Below are 14,520 nucleotides of genomic sequence, written 5' to 3'. Positions count from 1 at the left end.
GTATTCCCCAGGAAGGTACCAGCATGTTTGCAGCCTAGCCATGCTCTACAGGGGCAGCTCTTGCTCCATAAGGCTGCCCCAGCCAAGGTTTTTAAGGATGCACTGGAGAAATTATAGTATTTCTTCACTTGCGCAAAGTCTACCAGCTACCAGAGAGGGAAAATTCAGGGAAACGCTTCCCAGGAGGAAGCCACAATGCTCTAGGGAGAGCTCTCAGCTACCTCCAGAGCAGCCCCAAGCACTCTACAGAAGTCATTAGGAGCTCAGTACAAAGTTTCGGTACTTTTTATTTTTCCTCCATTCTTTTGCTAGAAAGAGGAGGAAATGTCACTCCAGCCCAAGAAAAGGTTTGTCAAAGTGGCATGTTTCAGAGCCACAGACAGCCAAGCAAGCAATGCTCAAGAGCACAGCCCTGCCCCTGAAAAAGACTTGGTCCCAACAGCAAAGCTAAAAACACCAAGGTGGCAGCCTTAGGTGAAAGGCACACAGACACACTTTAAAAACTTTATTTATATAAAAAAATCATTTTGTTTTAAAAGCGTTACAAGAGTGTGCACAGGAATCAGACAAGGAACGGCTGGCTGCTCCCTGCTCCCCTCCTCCCTAGCCTCACTCCCTGCCAGGGCCAGGGGTGGCCCAGGAGAGCCAGGGCAGAGGAAAAGAGAAGAGGGAAGCTTTTTTTTTTGGTTCATGTGGAATTAAAAATTAAAAAAGGAATTAGTGTTTTACATATTTAAAGGGAAAGAGAAGAGTTAGACCCCAGAACAAAACCAAACTGAGCTGAGGTGGGGCTGGAGCCAGGAAGGGCTCAGCCAGAGCTGGGAGGTGCTTTTGGGCAGAGGAGGCAGGAGCAAGGCACCAGTTCTGCCTGCTGCAGCCTCCCTGCTCCCCATGTGAGCCCATGCTTTGTGGGGAGCCCCAGGCTGGGGAGGGCTCCTGCTCCAGTTTGCAGCCTCCTACAGAGGCTTCCAGTTGCACACGGAGCCCACGGGCTCCCCAAAAGATCACAGCACTTAGATGTACCCCCCCCCACCACAGCAGAGAGGAGGAGGAGGAGGATTTGTATTGTCCCAGCTCCTGTGGCAGCCCAATCTCCCCAGGACAGGATGCAGATGAGAGCCCTGCACCCTATCGGTGAGAGCAGGGGGGCTGGGATCCCCCCCAAAAAACAGGCTTCCAGCGCCACTGCAGACAGTTAAGGCTCCTGGAGGGGAAGGGAAGAGCTCAGCCCTGCCAGCAGCCCAGGAAACACCCCTTCCCCAGCTAAGAAGCCAGACAGTACAATTCAAAGAGCTATTTCACAGTGGCAAAAGAAAGGCACGTGTCAAGAGAAAGTCAGAGGGGCACCGCCGCAGGCAGCTGGTGCACAGGGGCGAAGGGGGGGGATCCTGGCTCTACCTACATACAGCCCTGCCAGCGCCTGCTCCTCACACCTGGCACACAGTGTGCCCCAAGAAACCTGCCTCTCCCCAAAAGCCTTGCTGCGTCTCCTCCTTCCACAGGGAGCCATCACCTCCCCTGAAGGGAGACCCAGTCCAAGTCCCCCACACTGACCATCTTCCCCACATAAGGATCCCTCCTCACACAGTCACTGAGTAAGGGCCAGCAGCCCCATCCAGACCCCTCTGCAGGATCAAGAGCCAGATCCCCCTTCCCATGCCCCTGAAGCCTCATCTAGAGCAAAGCAAGAGAAGTTATTGCTGTTTTTCCTTCCCCTCATCCCCCCATGATGCCAACCCCCCCTCACCCCAGTCCCACCACCACCAGAGAGGGATGCTCCCATTGTCCCCATGGCCCTGGTTGAGAGTGATCCCACAAAAAATATATCCTATAGGCAATAAAACAAAAAACCCAAAACAAAACAAAAAAGGCGGTGAGTGAGGTCCCAGTCTCTGTCCCTGCAGATGTCTCCAAGCAGAGGGAAGATGTGGGAGAGAAGGCAGTTCCTGGTCAAGGCAGAGATCCAGAGTCCTTTTGCAGCATCCATGCCAGTTGATCTGGCAGAGTCAGGCAGGAGGGTTTTACTCTCTGGAGGAAGGAGGTGGTGGAGGACAGGGAGAAAGAGTTATCGGTCGAGATGTCCCAGAACGGGGAGGTGCAGCGGTCTAGAGGAGGCAGAGTGGTCTGGGCTGCCCCTGGGGGACCAGGCCCAGTCATTTGGCTGGCTAGTTGGCACAAACAGTCCAGCAAAAAATCCAAAAATAAGACAAGGTAAAAGTCAGTCCATTCCACCACAAAGAGTTATATATATATTTATATATATAATATATTATCAACCCAAACTGAGTGGAGGCAGGGACATCAGCTAGATCTTCTGCTGTGGAGAGAGAGGGAGATATGTTAGCACGCCCAGAGAGCAAGCAAGCAGTGGAGGCATAATCATGGCCCCAGTGGATCAGGCACCGATTGCAGGCAGCAGCAATCAGAGCAGAATTTGGATGGTTAAAGCACCCCTAACAGCATAGCAGGATCTGTCACCGCTGTTCAGATTGGGCAGGACACTGCGGGACATACCAACACAGGGGAAAACATGGCAGCATCCTCCTCCGCTTCCTCTACCTCAGGCTGCGATTCCTGCCCCTCCTCCTGCTGCAGACACACGGGGGTTAGTAGGGGCGATGGAGTGTGGGGGGGTGTTAGTTGTGGGAGCCCAGTTCTTCCCTCCTCCTGCCAGCCAGGACAGTGATGTGTCATCTCCCACACCCCAGTCCCACTCACTCTTCCCTCATTAGGAAGAGCTGCTCACCATCAACGGCACTGCCTTCACCGGTTCCATATCTCCAAGGTCACCAGATCGGTCCAGTGTCCTGCTGTGGTCCCTCTCATTGAGTGTGGAGTAGTTGTCTGGAGCAGGAGAGGGGACAGTCAGTCATGTCACCTCCACAGGAGGCAGCACCATCCCCAAAGGGGATAGGAGCTCTGCCCCCCTCTCAGCATACCAAGGAGGCAAGATGCCGCCACTCTAGTCCCTCTCCTACCTGGTCCCATGTTGCTCATCTGGATCTCCTCCCGGGAGGATTTCTTGTCTAAAAGCATGGGAGAACAGATCAGACACAGCCCCTGCAGCCACGAGCAGCAGAGGAACCACTGCCTACCCCAGCTAGAGAGCCCAGACCCAGCTGCAGTACTGTTGACCCAAGGATGCTACAGGACCCAAGTTAACTGCATGCATCATTTCTAGCCCTGAGAAGCCATCTAAAGCCCAAATTGATGGCCTCATGTGAGCAGCTGTGGCTGCCAAGAAAGCTAGGGCTGAAGAGCAGGGAGGGGACAAAGGCCAACTGTTCTGGGTACCCACAAGATAGAAGGATGACAGTGGGGACAGGTGCTAAAGGGAAAGCACCTACCTGTTTTCTGGTTCCTGTCAATGAGAGGCAAGGTGCTGTCATCAAATGAGTTGCCTCCTTGGGTCCGAGAGGCATTGCTCAGGTTCACCTGGAGCATCAGACAGTGACCACTCACACCTTGGCCCAGATATTCCTTCCCCATCAGCACATCCCACCCCTCCAGCCCCTAAGACCAGGAGCCCTCCCCCACAGCCCTTGAGCAAGGGGCCTGAAGCAACCAGAGGGTGCTCCAGAGCCCATGGCTGCACCCACATTAGAGAGTAGAGGTGGCCAGCCTGAACTGGATCAGGGCAGCACCCAGCCCTTAAGCAGCAAGGACAGTTCCAGCTTTTGGGAAAGAAAATGAACCCTGGAGAACCTCGTTCTTCAGCACTGCCACAGCAGCTTTTAGTGCTGCAAACTTTCCTGCCTGCAGATCTGCACACTTATGTGTGGGACACAGGGCTTAACACTTTACAGAGTGTTTCTTCCTTAGCAGAGACTTCCTGCTGGCCATCCACTAAGAAATGGCAGAGGGGACACCTTCAAGGGCCTCCAATCCCACCAGCAAGGTCAGAGCTGAAATTCAGTACTGCTGAGCTCCAGGAACACTTTTCTCCCTGCTGGAGGACCCTACCTCATACCTCAGCCACAACAGGACATCTCCATTCCCCCAACCCCATACCTGGAAATCTGACTTCTTCCAGCCTTCCTTCTCAAGGGGCTTCCGCAGCTCTTTATATCCCCAGACTGTCTGCAAGACAAGGGCAGCTGCTCGGACTTCTCTCTCTGAGCGGTTCCTAGAAAGAGGTGAAGGAAGAGATGTTTGGAAATACCCACGGCCTCAAGGAAGCTCCTGGAAAAGCCCCTCTCTGCCCCTTGCTTTATCCTTCAAGCAGAGCCTACCCAGATTTGTTGATCAGCACCAGCTTCTCAATCCCCTGTGTTTCCCGCAGCTTCTTGGCAGCCTCAAGGTTGTCTACAATTACTTCATTGATGGTGTTGAGGATTGACACCACTGTGTCCTCAGAGAGATTTTTGGCTGGGGTCTGCTGGCCTCCAGGCAGGTTCTTCACTAGGTTAGGGATGGCATGTTTACCTGGGAAGGGGAAAGAGCTGGGCATGAGCAATCAAGGAAGAGGACTGCAAGGCAAAAATCACTGTAGAAGGATCAGGGACAGGTGACCAGTTCTGATGTCCCTCAGCAGGGCTGAGCACATGCTACTCTGGGAGAGGAGTAGACAGACACGGGGCTGATACCATGCCCACACACTTCCTCAGCTGCCAAGATCAGGAGGAAGTTCCTGCCTAACCCATATGGCTATGGAGAGTATGACATCCTCTCCTCCACAGCCCTCACCTATCAGCTCTTTGTTACGCAAGTCAACAGCCAGGTTGCGCAGGGCTCCGGATGCTGCTTTCACCACTCGCTCGCTGTCGTGGGTCAGGAGGTCAGCAATGGCAGAGAGTCCCTTCTCCTGGCGCAGCGCTGAGCGGATGTACCGGCCATACTGCAGAGGAGAGGCAGAGCACCACAGTCTCTCCCTGCTCCTGGCGACACCACTGGGAGCCTTGCCACCCACCCTCATCTTGGGAATGGAAGGTCCTGGCTTCACCCACAGTGAGACAGACTGCAAAGGTCCCGTTACTGCCCTGAAGCCCCCCCCGCAGGCCAGGCAAGCAAGATTTCCCTGACATTCTTTCCATAAACACCAAGAGAATGCAGGTAAAGGGGCTGTAGAGCAGCCCCAAACCTTCATCCCTTGCCCCCAGCATACAGAAGGGAAGGACTGGCAGGGAGCCAGCTGCAGGCAGGGACACAGACAGGCAGCCATTGGGAAGACACAGCTGGCAGGCAGCACAGAGCCCTTCAAGAGCACAGGAAATACCTGTTCCACACCTGAACTGGGCTGCTGAACAGCATCTTCTTGGGTAGTGAGCCATGCACAAAGTGAACAGCCTGAAACAGCAGAGCCTTGGCCATCTACAGCTCTGCTGGTACCCCAAAGGTGATGCTCCCTGCTCCCCAAGGCCCACTTCCCTGCAACACAGATGAATGTGGACACAGCCAGCTCCACAAGGCACTCACTGTCCAACTGCCAGCGCACAGGTTCTGAATAGCTCCTGCTGAAGCCTCTAGGATGGCTGGAGTCTTGCTTTCCTTTAGAAGTGAGATGTATATCCGGACCACTTCTGGCTGGAAGAGGAGCTCGTAGCCTGCCAGAAGAACGCAGGTAGGAAGGACTTAAGGGCTCTGCTAGCATTTGACTAATTCAAAGGAGCACTGCTGAGCAGATGAGGCTGGAAGCTTTTACCCAGGCTCACTGCTCCCCGGAGGCTGCATCCTTGGTACAGAGTGGGTCAGGCTGCCCCACACCACCAGAAACCCCAGCACCAGCCCTGATCAGGGATGCCATGGCTGCTGCCCACAGTCCCCAATGCACCGCTGCAGCTCAGGAGCAGTTTAGGCTGAGCCGCAGCACTGCTGTCATCAGCAAGGAGACCTCAATTTCAGTACAACACCTGCCTGAGAAGTACCCAACCCAGGTAAGGGCACACAGTGGGGCAGCAAACTTGGCAGCCAGGCACTGTGGTAGCAAAAGGCTCAGCCCATGGTCTCAGCAGGAGGAAGGAGAAAACACCCCAAGCAAGTGGCCACCAATGCTGCACTGAAGTAGCTTGGGTTCAGCTCATCCTCAAAGACTGAAAGCACCAGGTCTCCAGCACCCTCGCAAGCAGGGCAGGGATCAGGCCTTCAAGCATTAACTCTTTTCCATGGAAACATATGCCCAGAAGTGACTTGTAAAGCAGCAGTGAGACTGCAGTTTACAGTTGTGAGGCTGGGTTTTCCATCTTGTTCTCTGTCCTCAGCTGTGGTAAGGGATGTCCCCAGCCCCTCAAGGCAGAGCAGGTGGCTTCTCAGGCTTCCACCAGAGACAGGTGCTGACTCCTCCCACAGCCCACATCCGCCTGAGGAGCCACCACCACATATCTGAGCTGCTCACAAGGTCAGGTCTGTCCTAAGTTCCCCTGTGATTCTTCTAGCTCAACTCTTCATGCCCCTGGGAGTGCCAGGGTCCTCCCAGGAACCACAGGGTGTTTTGGGGCAGAAGGAGCTTAACACAAACCCTAGGCTAATGCCCACTGCTTGGCCAGCCAGAGAGGGGCTGCGATTCATAGCCCTCTAGGCAGCAAGATGCTGGTCCCCAGGGGCTTCTTGGAATGACCCTTCCTCATGCTGGAGAACACTTTAAGGCAGGTTTTTTTTTTTGGCTTTAAATCCTGCCTGTTCTTCATGCCCAGGAGAGAAAAGCAGGCAAGAGGGCAATTGTGCTCAGAAGTCCGAGACCACCATAGAAGGCTACCCTTCCTAGGGCTGTGTCACCATGCTGTCCCTCAGTCCCCAAGGCAATAGTTCCCCCTGCAGCCCTAGGAAGCCCATCTTGAGGCAGCACTGACCTCCCCCAAGCACAACAAGCATCCTCACAACTGTCTGTGGCAGAGCTAGTGTTTTAACAGGCACTTGGGCAAACAGAAACATACCTCTCCAAACCAAGCCTCTGCCCATTTGAAAGGCTCACTTCAATGGAAATCAACTCTGCTCACTCCTCTACTGGACTGCTTGTGGAAAAGCAGCCCTGCACACCCAAGTCTTGCACAAACACACTGAGGAACATACCTTTGGCTGGAGTTGTTCTTTTGGGAAAATCCACTGTATCGGCACCAGGGTCTTCTGGGAGCTTTTTACCTTTCAAAGGGCAAGCAGAGAGGCATAAGACACCTCGTCTCCGCACCCATCTCAGCCCAACAGCTCTTTGCCACTTGCTACAAGAACAAGCCCAGAGATGAGCTGAAGCTAAGCTACCAGCATGTCCCAGGAGGGGACATCAAGGGCATTAGCCACACTGCAGGCAATACATGCCCAGCTGGGGGCAGGACAAAGAGAGCTAGAGAAAGCACCCAGTCAAACCACAGAAAAATTAAAACCAAGAGCGCACTCACCTCTGGAGAACCATTCGTCTATTGGCGAAGCGGAGAGAAGGACAGGAGAGAGGGGAGGCAGGAGGAGAGAAGTGCCGACAGCATCATGGGGCAGATCATTTGGCAAGAAAGCAAAGAGAAGGGGAAGGGGCAACACAGGAAAAAAGGGAAGGTGTGGAGTTAGTGGACATCTATCCATCACCAACCCACCACCACAGAAACCCACCATCAGCTTGTGTCAAATGCTTTGGGTAAGCAAAGCAGTAGCTCCCAAAGCCAGGGGAGGCACAGACCAGTGCGTCTCCACAGACAGCTGCAGTTTAGCCTTCACACAAGAGATGCTAGAGTAGGAGCACAGAGACCCCAGACCACCCTCAAGCTTCACTGTAGTAGATCTGTCTTCATCCCGCCTCCCTCCATGCTGCTGCCACCCAACGAACCTTTGCCCTTCTTGGCACCAAAGCAGCTCGCAGCATGGGGCCCAGCATTGTTGGCCGGGGCCAGAGGTGTCTCCTGGTAACGCTCAGCATGGGGGATCTCACGGTGGACTTGGTAGGACAAGTTTCTCAGCAGACACACACAGTTCTCCACCAGCTAGAGAGAAAGCCAATTAGTTTGACTTGGAGCAGCACATGCCCATCCCACATCTCTGACCGAGTGCCCCATCACAGCTTGCAACTCAGAGCCACGTCAAGGGGGTCTGAACTGGGACCAGGGGATATGTAGCTCCATCTCAGATGGAGCTGGAGCATACCCCCGTCCTAAAGCAGGCATGGCCAATTCTGCAGGCATGAGCTCATACTCTGCTGAGCCAAAAAAATATCTCTGCCATAAGCACAAAAGGTCCAAGGAAAGCCTCAAGGAAAATTGAAGTCAACACCTCATCAAGGCAGGTCAGGGAGCCCTGAGACAGTGGATACCAGCATGAGGATGAGCGACACTGCTAGACCCCTGTTGGGGGGCCAACATTCCTACCGCAAACTGCTGGCTGAGCACTAGACACCTCCTGGTCAAACAGTACACAGGTCACACCCCACACAGGCTCTCTCTTCCCAAGCAGAGATCATGGAAAGGCATGAGCCTGGACTGGGTTTTCCCAAGCCAGTCCCATCAGACCAGATCCCTCCCTGGTGAAGATTCCCCCCATCCATTCTTCACCCGTCTTGGGATAAACCCAGTTTCAGCCACCATGAACAGCAGAGCACTGCTAGAGCTAGCTGACAAGGGCAGAACTCTACATGTGCCTGGACAACACCCCCACTGTGGTACCTTGCTGTCTGAGTCCTTCTGGCCGATCTCAGACTGGACTATGTAGATCAGGGCATCCACCAGCCCATCGCATTCCCGCAGCTTCCGACGGGCCTCACTCCGCTCTGAGCTCACATTCCTGGCAGGCAGGAGAGAACCATCATGGGAGAGACAGTTGAGGGCAGGCAGGAGCAGCCCACACCCAGCAGAGCTCAAACCAGAGAAAAGTTCCTGTAGCTCCCCTCCACTGAGAGAAACTCCTCCAAAATCAAGGACTGCATCACCAGTAGCTGTGCTAGGAAAGCAGCTCCTCCGCAGACCTCCTTTGGCAGGTCTAGTCCCAGAAAGCTACCAGGAACAGCCAGGAAGGAGCATTACAGCAGCCCCAACCCACACCAGCTCTCTGCCAGCAGCTGGCAGCCCCTCTCCCATACCTAAGGCAGCCAGCGGTGTTGGTGAGCACCGACTCCCACTCGATATGGCGGGGTTTTGAGTCCTCATTGGGTTCCCGCTCCCAGCCTGAGCGGGGAATGACAACCTCATCAGTCAGAGCATGTAGTGCATGATCCACAATGGCCATCTTGATGGAGTCGTGCGAGGACAGGTTCCACAGTGTTCCTGCAATGCCACAAGCAGTAGGTGATCAGTCAGACCATGTGGGCTTAAAAACTCACTGTGCATCCCTCACCCAACAGATTAGCCCCTTCTCTCCTCCCTGGAGCCATTACCTGTGATGACCTCCGTGAGGTCCATGTCATGGGCCTTCCGCAACAGGCGCACCAGAGCAGGTACCCCATCACAGTTCTTGATGGCAATCTTATTGTCTTGGTCCTTGCCGAAAGAGATGTTCTTGAGGGCTCCACAGGCACCATAGTGAACCTCTTTCTTGGGGTGGTCTAACAACCCCACCAGCACAGGAATGCCCTTCAGCTTGCGCACTTCTGTCTTCACCTTGTCGTTACGGTAGCAGAGGTGCTGCAGGTAGGCGGCCGCATTGGACTTGACGGCATCCAGACGGAAGCTCAGCATGGCTATTACCTCCGGCAGCTCTGGCTGGCGCCAGTTACCCGGGGCTGGACCTCCCTTCCGCAGGCTGTCCAGACTAGCCAAGCTACCCCGCTCGTGCTGAGCCAGAGGGGCCCAATAGTACCGGTCGGGGGCCACTTCATCCACCAGCATGTCTTCATAGCTCCTAGGAGAGAAGACAGCAGGTGTCAGTGCAAGCTCTAAACCTGGGGGGGATGCTGCACCCCCTCCAACTCACCAGAAGACAGGCTGAAGAACACACAGTGTCTACTCACCACTACCCTGCTGGAGTGCACCGGGCAGACTCCCATCAAGGGCTGGGAGCCAGGCGGCAGAGCAGTGTGGGGGCACTTTCCTGCTCCCCACACAGGGTCCAGCTGGAGTCCATAGCTGCAGAAGGCCACCCCCCATGCATCCCCAGGCCTGCTCCAGAAGCAGGCAGCTGTTCACCAGAAGGCAGCCTCAACAACTATTCCAGTCCCTTCCCACTCACCCACTGGGTTTAGCTTTGGGTCAGAGGCTGGATAACCTCTGCATAACCTCCACAGAGGCAGGAGCCAGCCCCAGAGGCACAGAAAAACATTTGGGCCCGCAGCCACTAGAGGGCAAGTTAATACCACAACAGACTGCTGGGAGAACAAGTCACCCAGGAGTTCCCCAGGCCCATTACACCAGCACTGCATGGGTACAGCAAGCACCCAGAGTCCAGCTTCAGGGCACCCAGTTCTCTGCTGCACTGTCTGGCTGTATCTAACACTGCACCCCCATCACCACGGCTCTCCTGTAGTAGTCCAGGACACACGAGCTGCTGCCAGACCAAGCCACTGCCATTGTTTCAGAGCATCAAGGATAGAGCAAAGATTTTTACCCAAGACGAGGCTCAAACTCTTCTGCCTACCGGTGCCGAGCAATACACCCAAGTTGCACTGCTGCCCAGGGGACAGGCTTAATCAGGCATCAAGAGACAGCCAGGCTCCAGGGATCAACCTCACTGCTCCCAGCTCAGACACAGGGAAGAGCTGTGGTCCCACACCCCCTCTCCTGGTGAAGTGTGGCTCACCCACAGACCTAGCAGCACTGGGAATGAGCCCCACCAAGCACACGGAAGCTGAAAGAAAGTACAACTAGTCACCCATGAGCCAAGGTGATATTTAACACAAAATCCCAGATTCTCACCCTATTTTTGTAGTCACTGGCAATATAATCCTTCCCCCCACCCAAGCAGAAGAATCCAGTGATTTCCAACTGAAAGGGATAGGAGGGGACTTGGCACTTAAATGGAGGGGCCTGACTACTGCTGTCACCCCTGCCGTGCCAGGGCACTAAGAACACACAACCAAGGACGCACAACCAAGGTCCAAGATGAGGTAGCATCCTCTGGCTCACATCTGCTACAGGGACTGCTCAGCCACCTTATGAGCTCCCAGATCAGGTGCAGACAACCCCCTGCCCCTAAGCAGGCAGGGAAAGTTGCAATGAAGGATGGCAGCAGGTTTTGCCCCCTACACCACCACTTCCCCTACAGCCTCTGGTACAGGACTCACCAAAACCACCGGCTCCAGGTGGCAGCCACTTCCACAGCCACATCCCCCCCAGCTGCTTCTGCAGAGCTGCCCACAGGGCACCACCACAGGTGGTGGCAGTGGGCTATGAAGCTGGCTTTCAGCATGTCCCAACAGGGAAATGCGCTGCTTGCCACATGGCCTGGCTACTAAGAGATGCCAAGGAGTCCGGCTGCTCCGGGGAGTCGCTCCCCGCTGCTGCGGGACACGGTGCTCAGTGCACCATGCCAACCACCACCACCATCCCCCACAGCAGGACAAGGCAGGAGCAAGACGCAGGCAAGTGCCAGCACTGCAAACAAGCCACCCAAAGCTTGTCAACACAGCCAGCAGCTGACCTTGCTCCCATGCCAAGACTCACACACCCCAAAAGGGAGCTTCTGCCCAGCCGTGAGGGTCATTTGGTGCTGGATCCCACCCTGCCCTTCCAGGTGAGATGGGGCTGGGGGGGCAGGGAGGGATCACAACCTGCACTGCCACTGAACCCCCCTTCCCTCTTCCCCTGCTGAGAAGGAGCTTTGAGAAGAGCGACAGGAGAGGGGACTCGCACACTTTGTGGCCGATGGTAGCCAGCACTCGCTGCATCTCTCAGTTCAGCATGCTCCTTCATCTCCTGCATGCCTGGCAAGCCGTCTCCCTGAAGAAGTAATTAACAGCCAGGTCCCTGCTCAAGACAGACATCGGAGGTGGGGGGATGCTGATCTTGCCTGTTCCCATTCCTGCAAGCCAGGTGGCTGAGTGCAGATGGTAACTGAGAAGGCAGGGGACAAGCCAAGCTCAACAGCGCCTGGATTCCACAGATTGCTGTGATCTTTATCCGTCTTGCTGGGGAGGGAGAACCTGCTCACAGGCCACACCAACCCACCTTCCATACCCTGTGCCATCCCTGCAGGACAAGGTGACATCTCCACCAGGGCTGCTCCTTGGCCATGCTTGAAGTAGGACCTTCTCCCTCTGTTGCGACCCAAGTCCCCCAGTCTCCCACTTAGCTGCAGCTCTTGCACCTGTCTCCACACCTGGTTCCTGTAACTCCTGTTCTCCAAGATCTGGAGGGGCAGGAGGAGCATGGACACCATCCAGCCCATCAGAGCAGACTCAGGGTCTCAAAGCCCAAGCAGTTCAGGCCATCCAGGGAGGGCTCCTGCCCCCACATGCTGAGCAGGATGTGAACCCAGGGAAGGTTTGCAAGCCAGAGGTTTCTGCCTTGGCTGGCATTCACCCCCTCTACAGCCCCAGGCTGGAGTGAAGCAGCCACAGGTCAGACGTGCCTGCTTAATCCTTTCTGCCCAAGCTGCTCACCATGACAGCCATGTGCTCAAAACTGCCAACACTGGCTTCTCACAGGCTGCTTGAGTCTGTGCAGGCAGCAGGGCCAGCAGCCTTGCCTGCCCTCCTCTAGCCAGCACAAACTTCACAAGGTGAGGCAGGCCAGGGAAATCAATCTGGGTGAACAACCACCCTCACTGGTTCAGCACAGCAACAGAAACACTTGTGCTGGCACAAGCCAAAAGGACAGACAAAGCTCCTCCTTTAGTCCCTTCAGCAGCCAGGGGCTACCATGGATTTACAGTACATGCCTCGAGACGGGCAGATCTCCAGCTGGGCCTGACAACAGCCTCCCTTCCCTTGGGTCTCTCCCTCCTGCCTCTGTTTTATGCCCTAGGAGCTTAAGCAGCCTGTGCTCAGCCTTACCCATCTTCCCCCACCCTGGGGCACTCAGGAGATGTACATCCATCCTAGCTTGCTGACACAAGCCCCTCCCCATCTTTGGGACCCAGGCTCAGCCCCTCACTCTATTCCTACCTCACCACCCTCTGAGCCATCCTCTAGCACCTCCCCAAAACCCCACCTGACAACCCAGGCAGCAAGCAGAGCAGGCTGAGAGGCTTAAGCAGGCAGCAGCAGTGTTTGTGCAAGAGACACAACTGGCACAAGACACCAGTCTACAGGAGTCACAGCCTCAGGATCCCTGGCCGCATGCCTGGCAGGGGAGTTAAAGGGCCACCAAGACCCTGCTCTGGCTGCCCAAGGGCAGCCACAGCCTGGTGGGGCAGTTGCTCAGCAGTCAGGCTGGAGGAGCCGCAGATCACCCACAGACAAATGAAGGGGAGAAGCTGCTAATGCCAAACAGGTTGAGCAGCTTCTCCCACCCTGCACAAGGACTGGGCCAGGCTGCAGGAATGCTCCCCGGGGCACTCAGGGCTGAGCCTCACTCACCCCAGCCCTAGGCTCAGCACTGCTCCCCAGGGCCGCTCTCAGCTCAGCCAGAGCATGATCACTGGGCTGCTGCTACTTCTGATGCAGGGCTGTGCCACACAGCCCGCATCAGGCATGGTTCCCAGCAGGATAAGCCAGGCTGGGGCAGCGCAGATGAGCCTGCCATCTCACTAGCAGAATGGGTGGCACAGAGAGGGAAGGGCCTGGAGCTACATCCAACTACCCAGTGGAACTCCTCACTGCAGGAAGACTGGCTCAATTAGCACTGAGTTTTAACCACCAATTAAGCAGACAATTAGAACCTGATGCAAGTTTTCTCCTGCACAAGCCACATGTGACTCAGCTCATGGTATTGTCTCTGCTGTTCTCCTTCCTCCAAAGAGGATGAAGTCAAAGGGACCCCCATAGCATCCCCCACCCCAGTGCCTCCTGCCACATACCTGAGCCGTCGCCGAGGATCAGACGGGGTCCCTGCCCGCCTGGCTGTGCCGTAGTCCGACATAAGCCCGTAGTCCACATCTTCAAAGCCCACACTGCGCTGGTCATCCTCCAGGCCGTACTGCTCAGGGTGGAAATGGCTGAGGTCCATGTTGCTGCCCCCAACACGCACTTGAGGCTGGGGGCCATAGATGTCCTGACGGCTGGAGGCCCGGTAGGTGTCCATGGAGGGGCGGTAACGCTCATCAATGCGGGTGACACGGGACAGGCTGCCGTAGCTGTGATCGCTGCCCGGGTAGCCATCCTCATAGGGGCGGCCGTAGCCGTCGGGGTAGTGGTAGTTTCGAGGAAGGGTGGCTGTGCCTGGCTGGCTCAGGTAGCCGCCGGGGCCCCCATTGCCATTCTTGCGGAAGTTCCTGTCCATGGTCTGGACATAGTTGCTGGTGACAGGGGAGGTTTCCAAAGGTAACCCATCAGGCCCCACTGGCACCTGCTGCACTGTCCGGGTGGTCACTGTCTTCACCACTTTCTTCACCTAGAGGAATGGATGCAGGACACACTCTCATGAGGAAATCCACCACACCTCTGCATCCTAGATTATCCTTCCAGCCTAGCACGTTACTCCGAGCAGATTTCCCACCCCATTTCAGCTCACAGCACAGCAAGCTGGCAGACATCACTGCTGTAGCACCCCAGCCAACATGGTCCCTGGCCAGAGCCCT

The 14,520-nt window shown here is 55.6% G+C and overlaps 1 protein-coding gene across 9 annotated transcripts in view; it reads right to left on the bottom strand.

Moving 5' to 3' along the window:
* Positions 1-490: 490 nt before the first annotated feature.
* CTNND1 (catenin delta 1) overlaps positions 491-14,520 on the bottom strand; it is a 32,700-nt gene continuing 18,670 nt past the window's right edge. For 3 of the 9 annotated variants that reach the window (XM_069804493.1, XM_069804492.1, XM_069804491.1), the window contains 15 exons: positions 13,801-14,333; positions 9,284-9,747; positions 8,990-9,173; positions 8,577-8,694; positions 7,748-7,901; positions 7,329-7,346; positions 7,006-7,074; positions 5,416-5,543; positions 4,687-4,837; positions 4,233-4,425; positions 4,012-4,126; positions 3,348-3,435; positions 2,979-3,026; positions 2,747-2,844; positions 2,243-2,589 (listed from right to left, as the gene is read on the bottom strand). In XM_069804493.1, coding sequence (XP_069660594.1) covers positions 2,485-2,589; positions 2,747-2,844; positions 2,979-3,026; positions 3,348-3,435; positions 4,012-4,126; positions 4,233-4,425; positions 4,687-4,837; positions 5,416-5,543; positions 7,006-7,074; positions 7,329-7,346; positions 7,748-7,901; positions 8,577-8,694; positions 8,990-9,173; positions 9,284-9,747; positions 13,801-14,333 — 2,466 coding nt within the window. In that variant the 3' untranslated portion in view covers positions 2,243-2,484. Of the gene's footprint in view, positions 2,590-2,746; positions 2,845-2,978; positions 3,027-3,347; positions 3,436-4,011; positions 4,127-4,232; positions 4,426-4,686; positions 4,838-5,415; positions 5,544-7,005; positions 7,075-7,328; positions 7,347-7,747; positions 7,902-8,576; positions 8,695-8,989; positions 9,174-9,283; positions 9,748-13,800; positions 14,334-14,520 lie in introns of all 9 variants that reach the window. The other 6 variants (XM_069804494.1, XM_069804496.1, XM_069804497.1 and 3 more) reach the window with 6 other exon arrangements.

Source organism: Haliaeetus albicilla, chromosome 16 (genome assembly GCF_947461875.1).
Source record: "Haliaeetus albicilla chromosome 16, bHalAlb1.1, whole genome shotgun sequence".
In the NCBI taxonomy this organism is placed as follows: domain Eukaryota; kingdom Metazoa; phylum Chordata; class Aves; order Accipitriformes; family Accipitridae; genus Haliaeetus; species Haliaeetus albicilla.
Note: the sequence above shows the minus strand (reverse complement) of the source record. Positions and strands in the feature narration are given on the sequence as shown.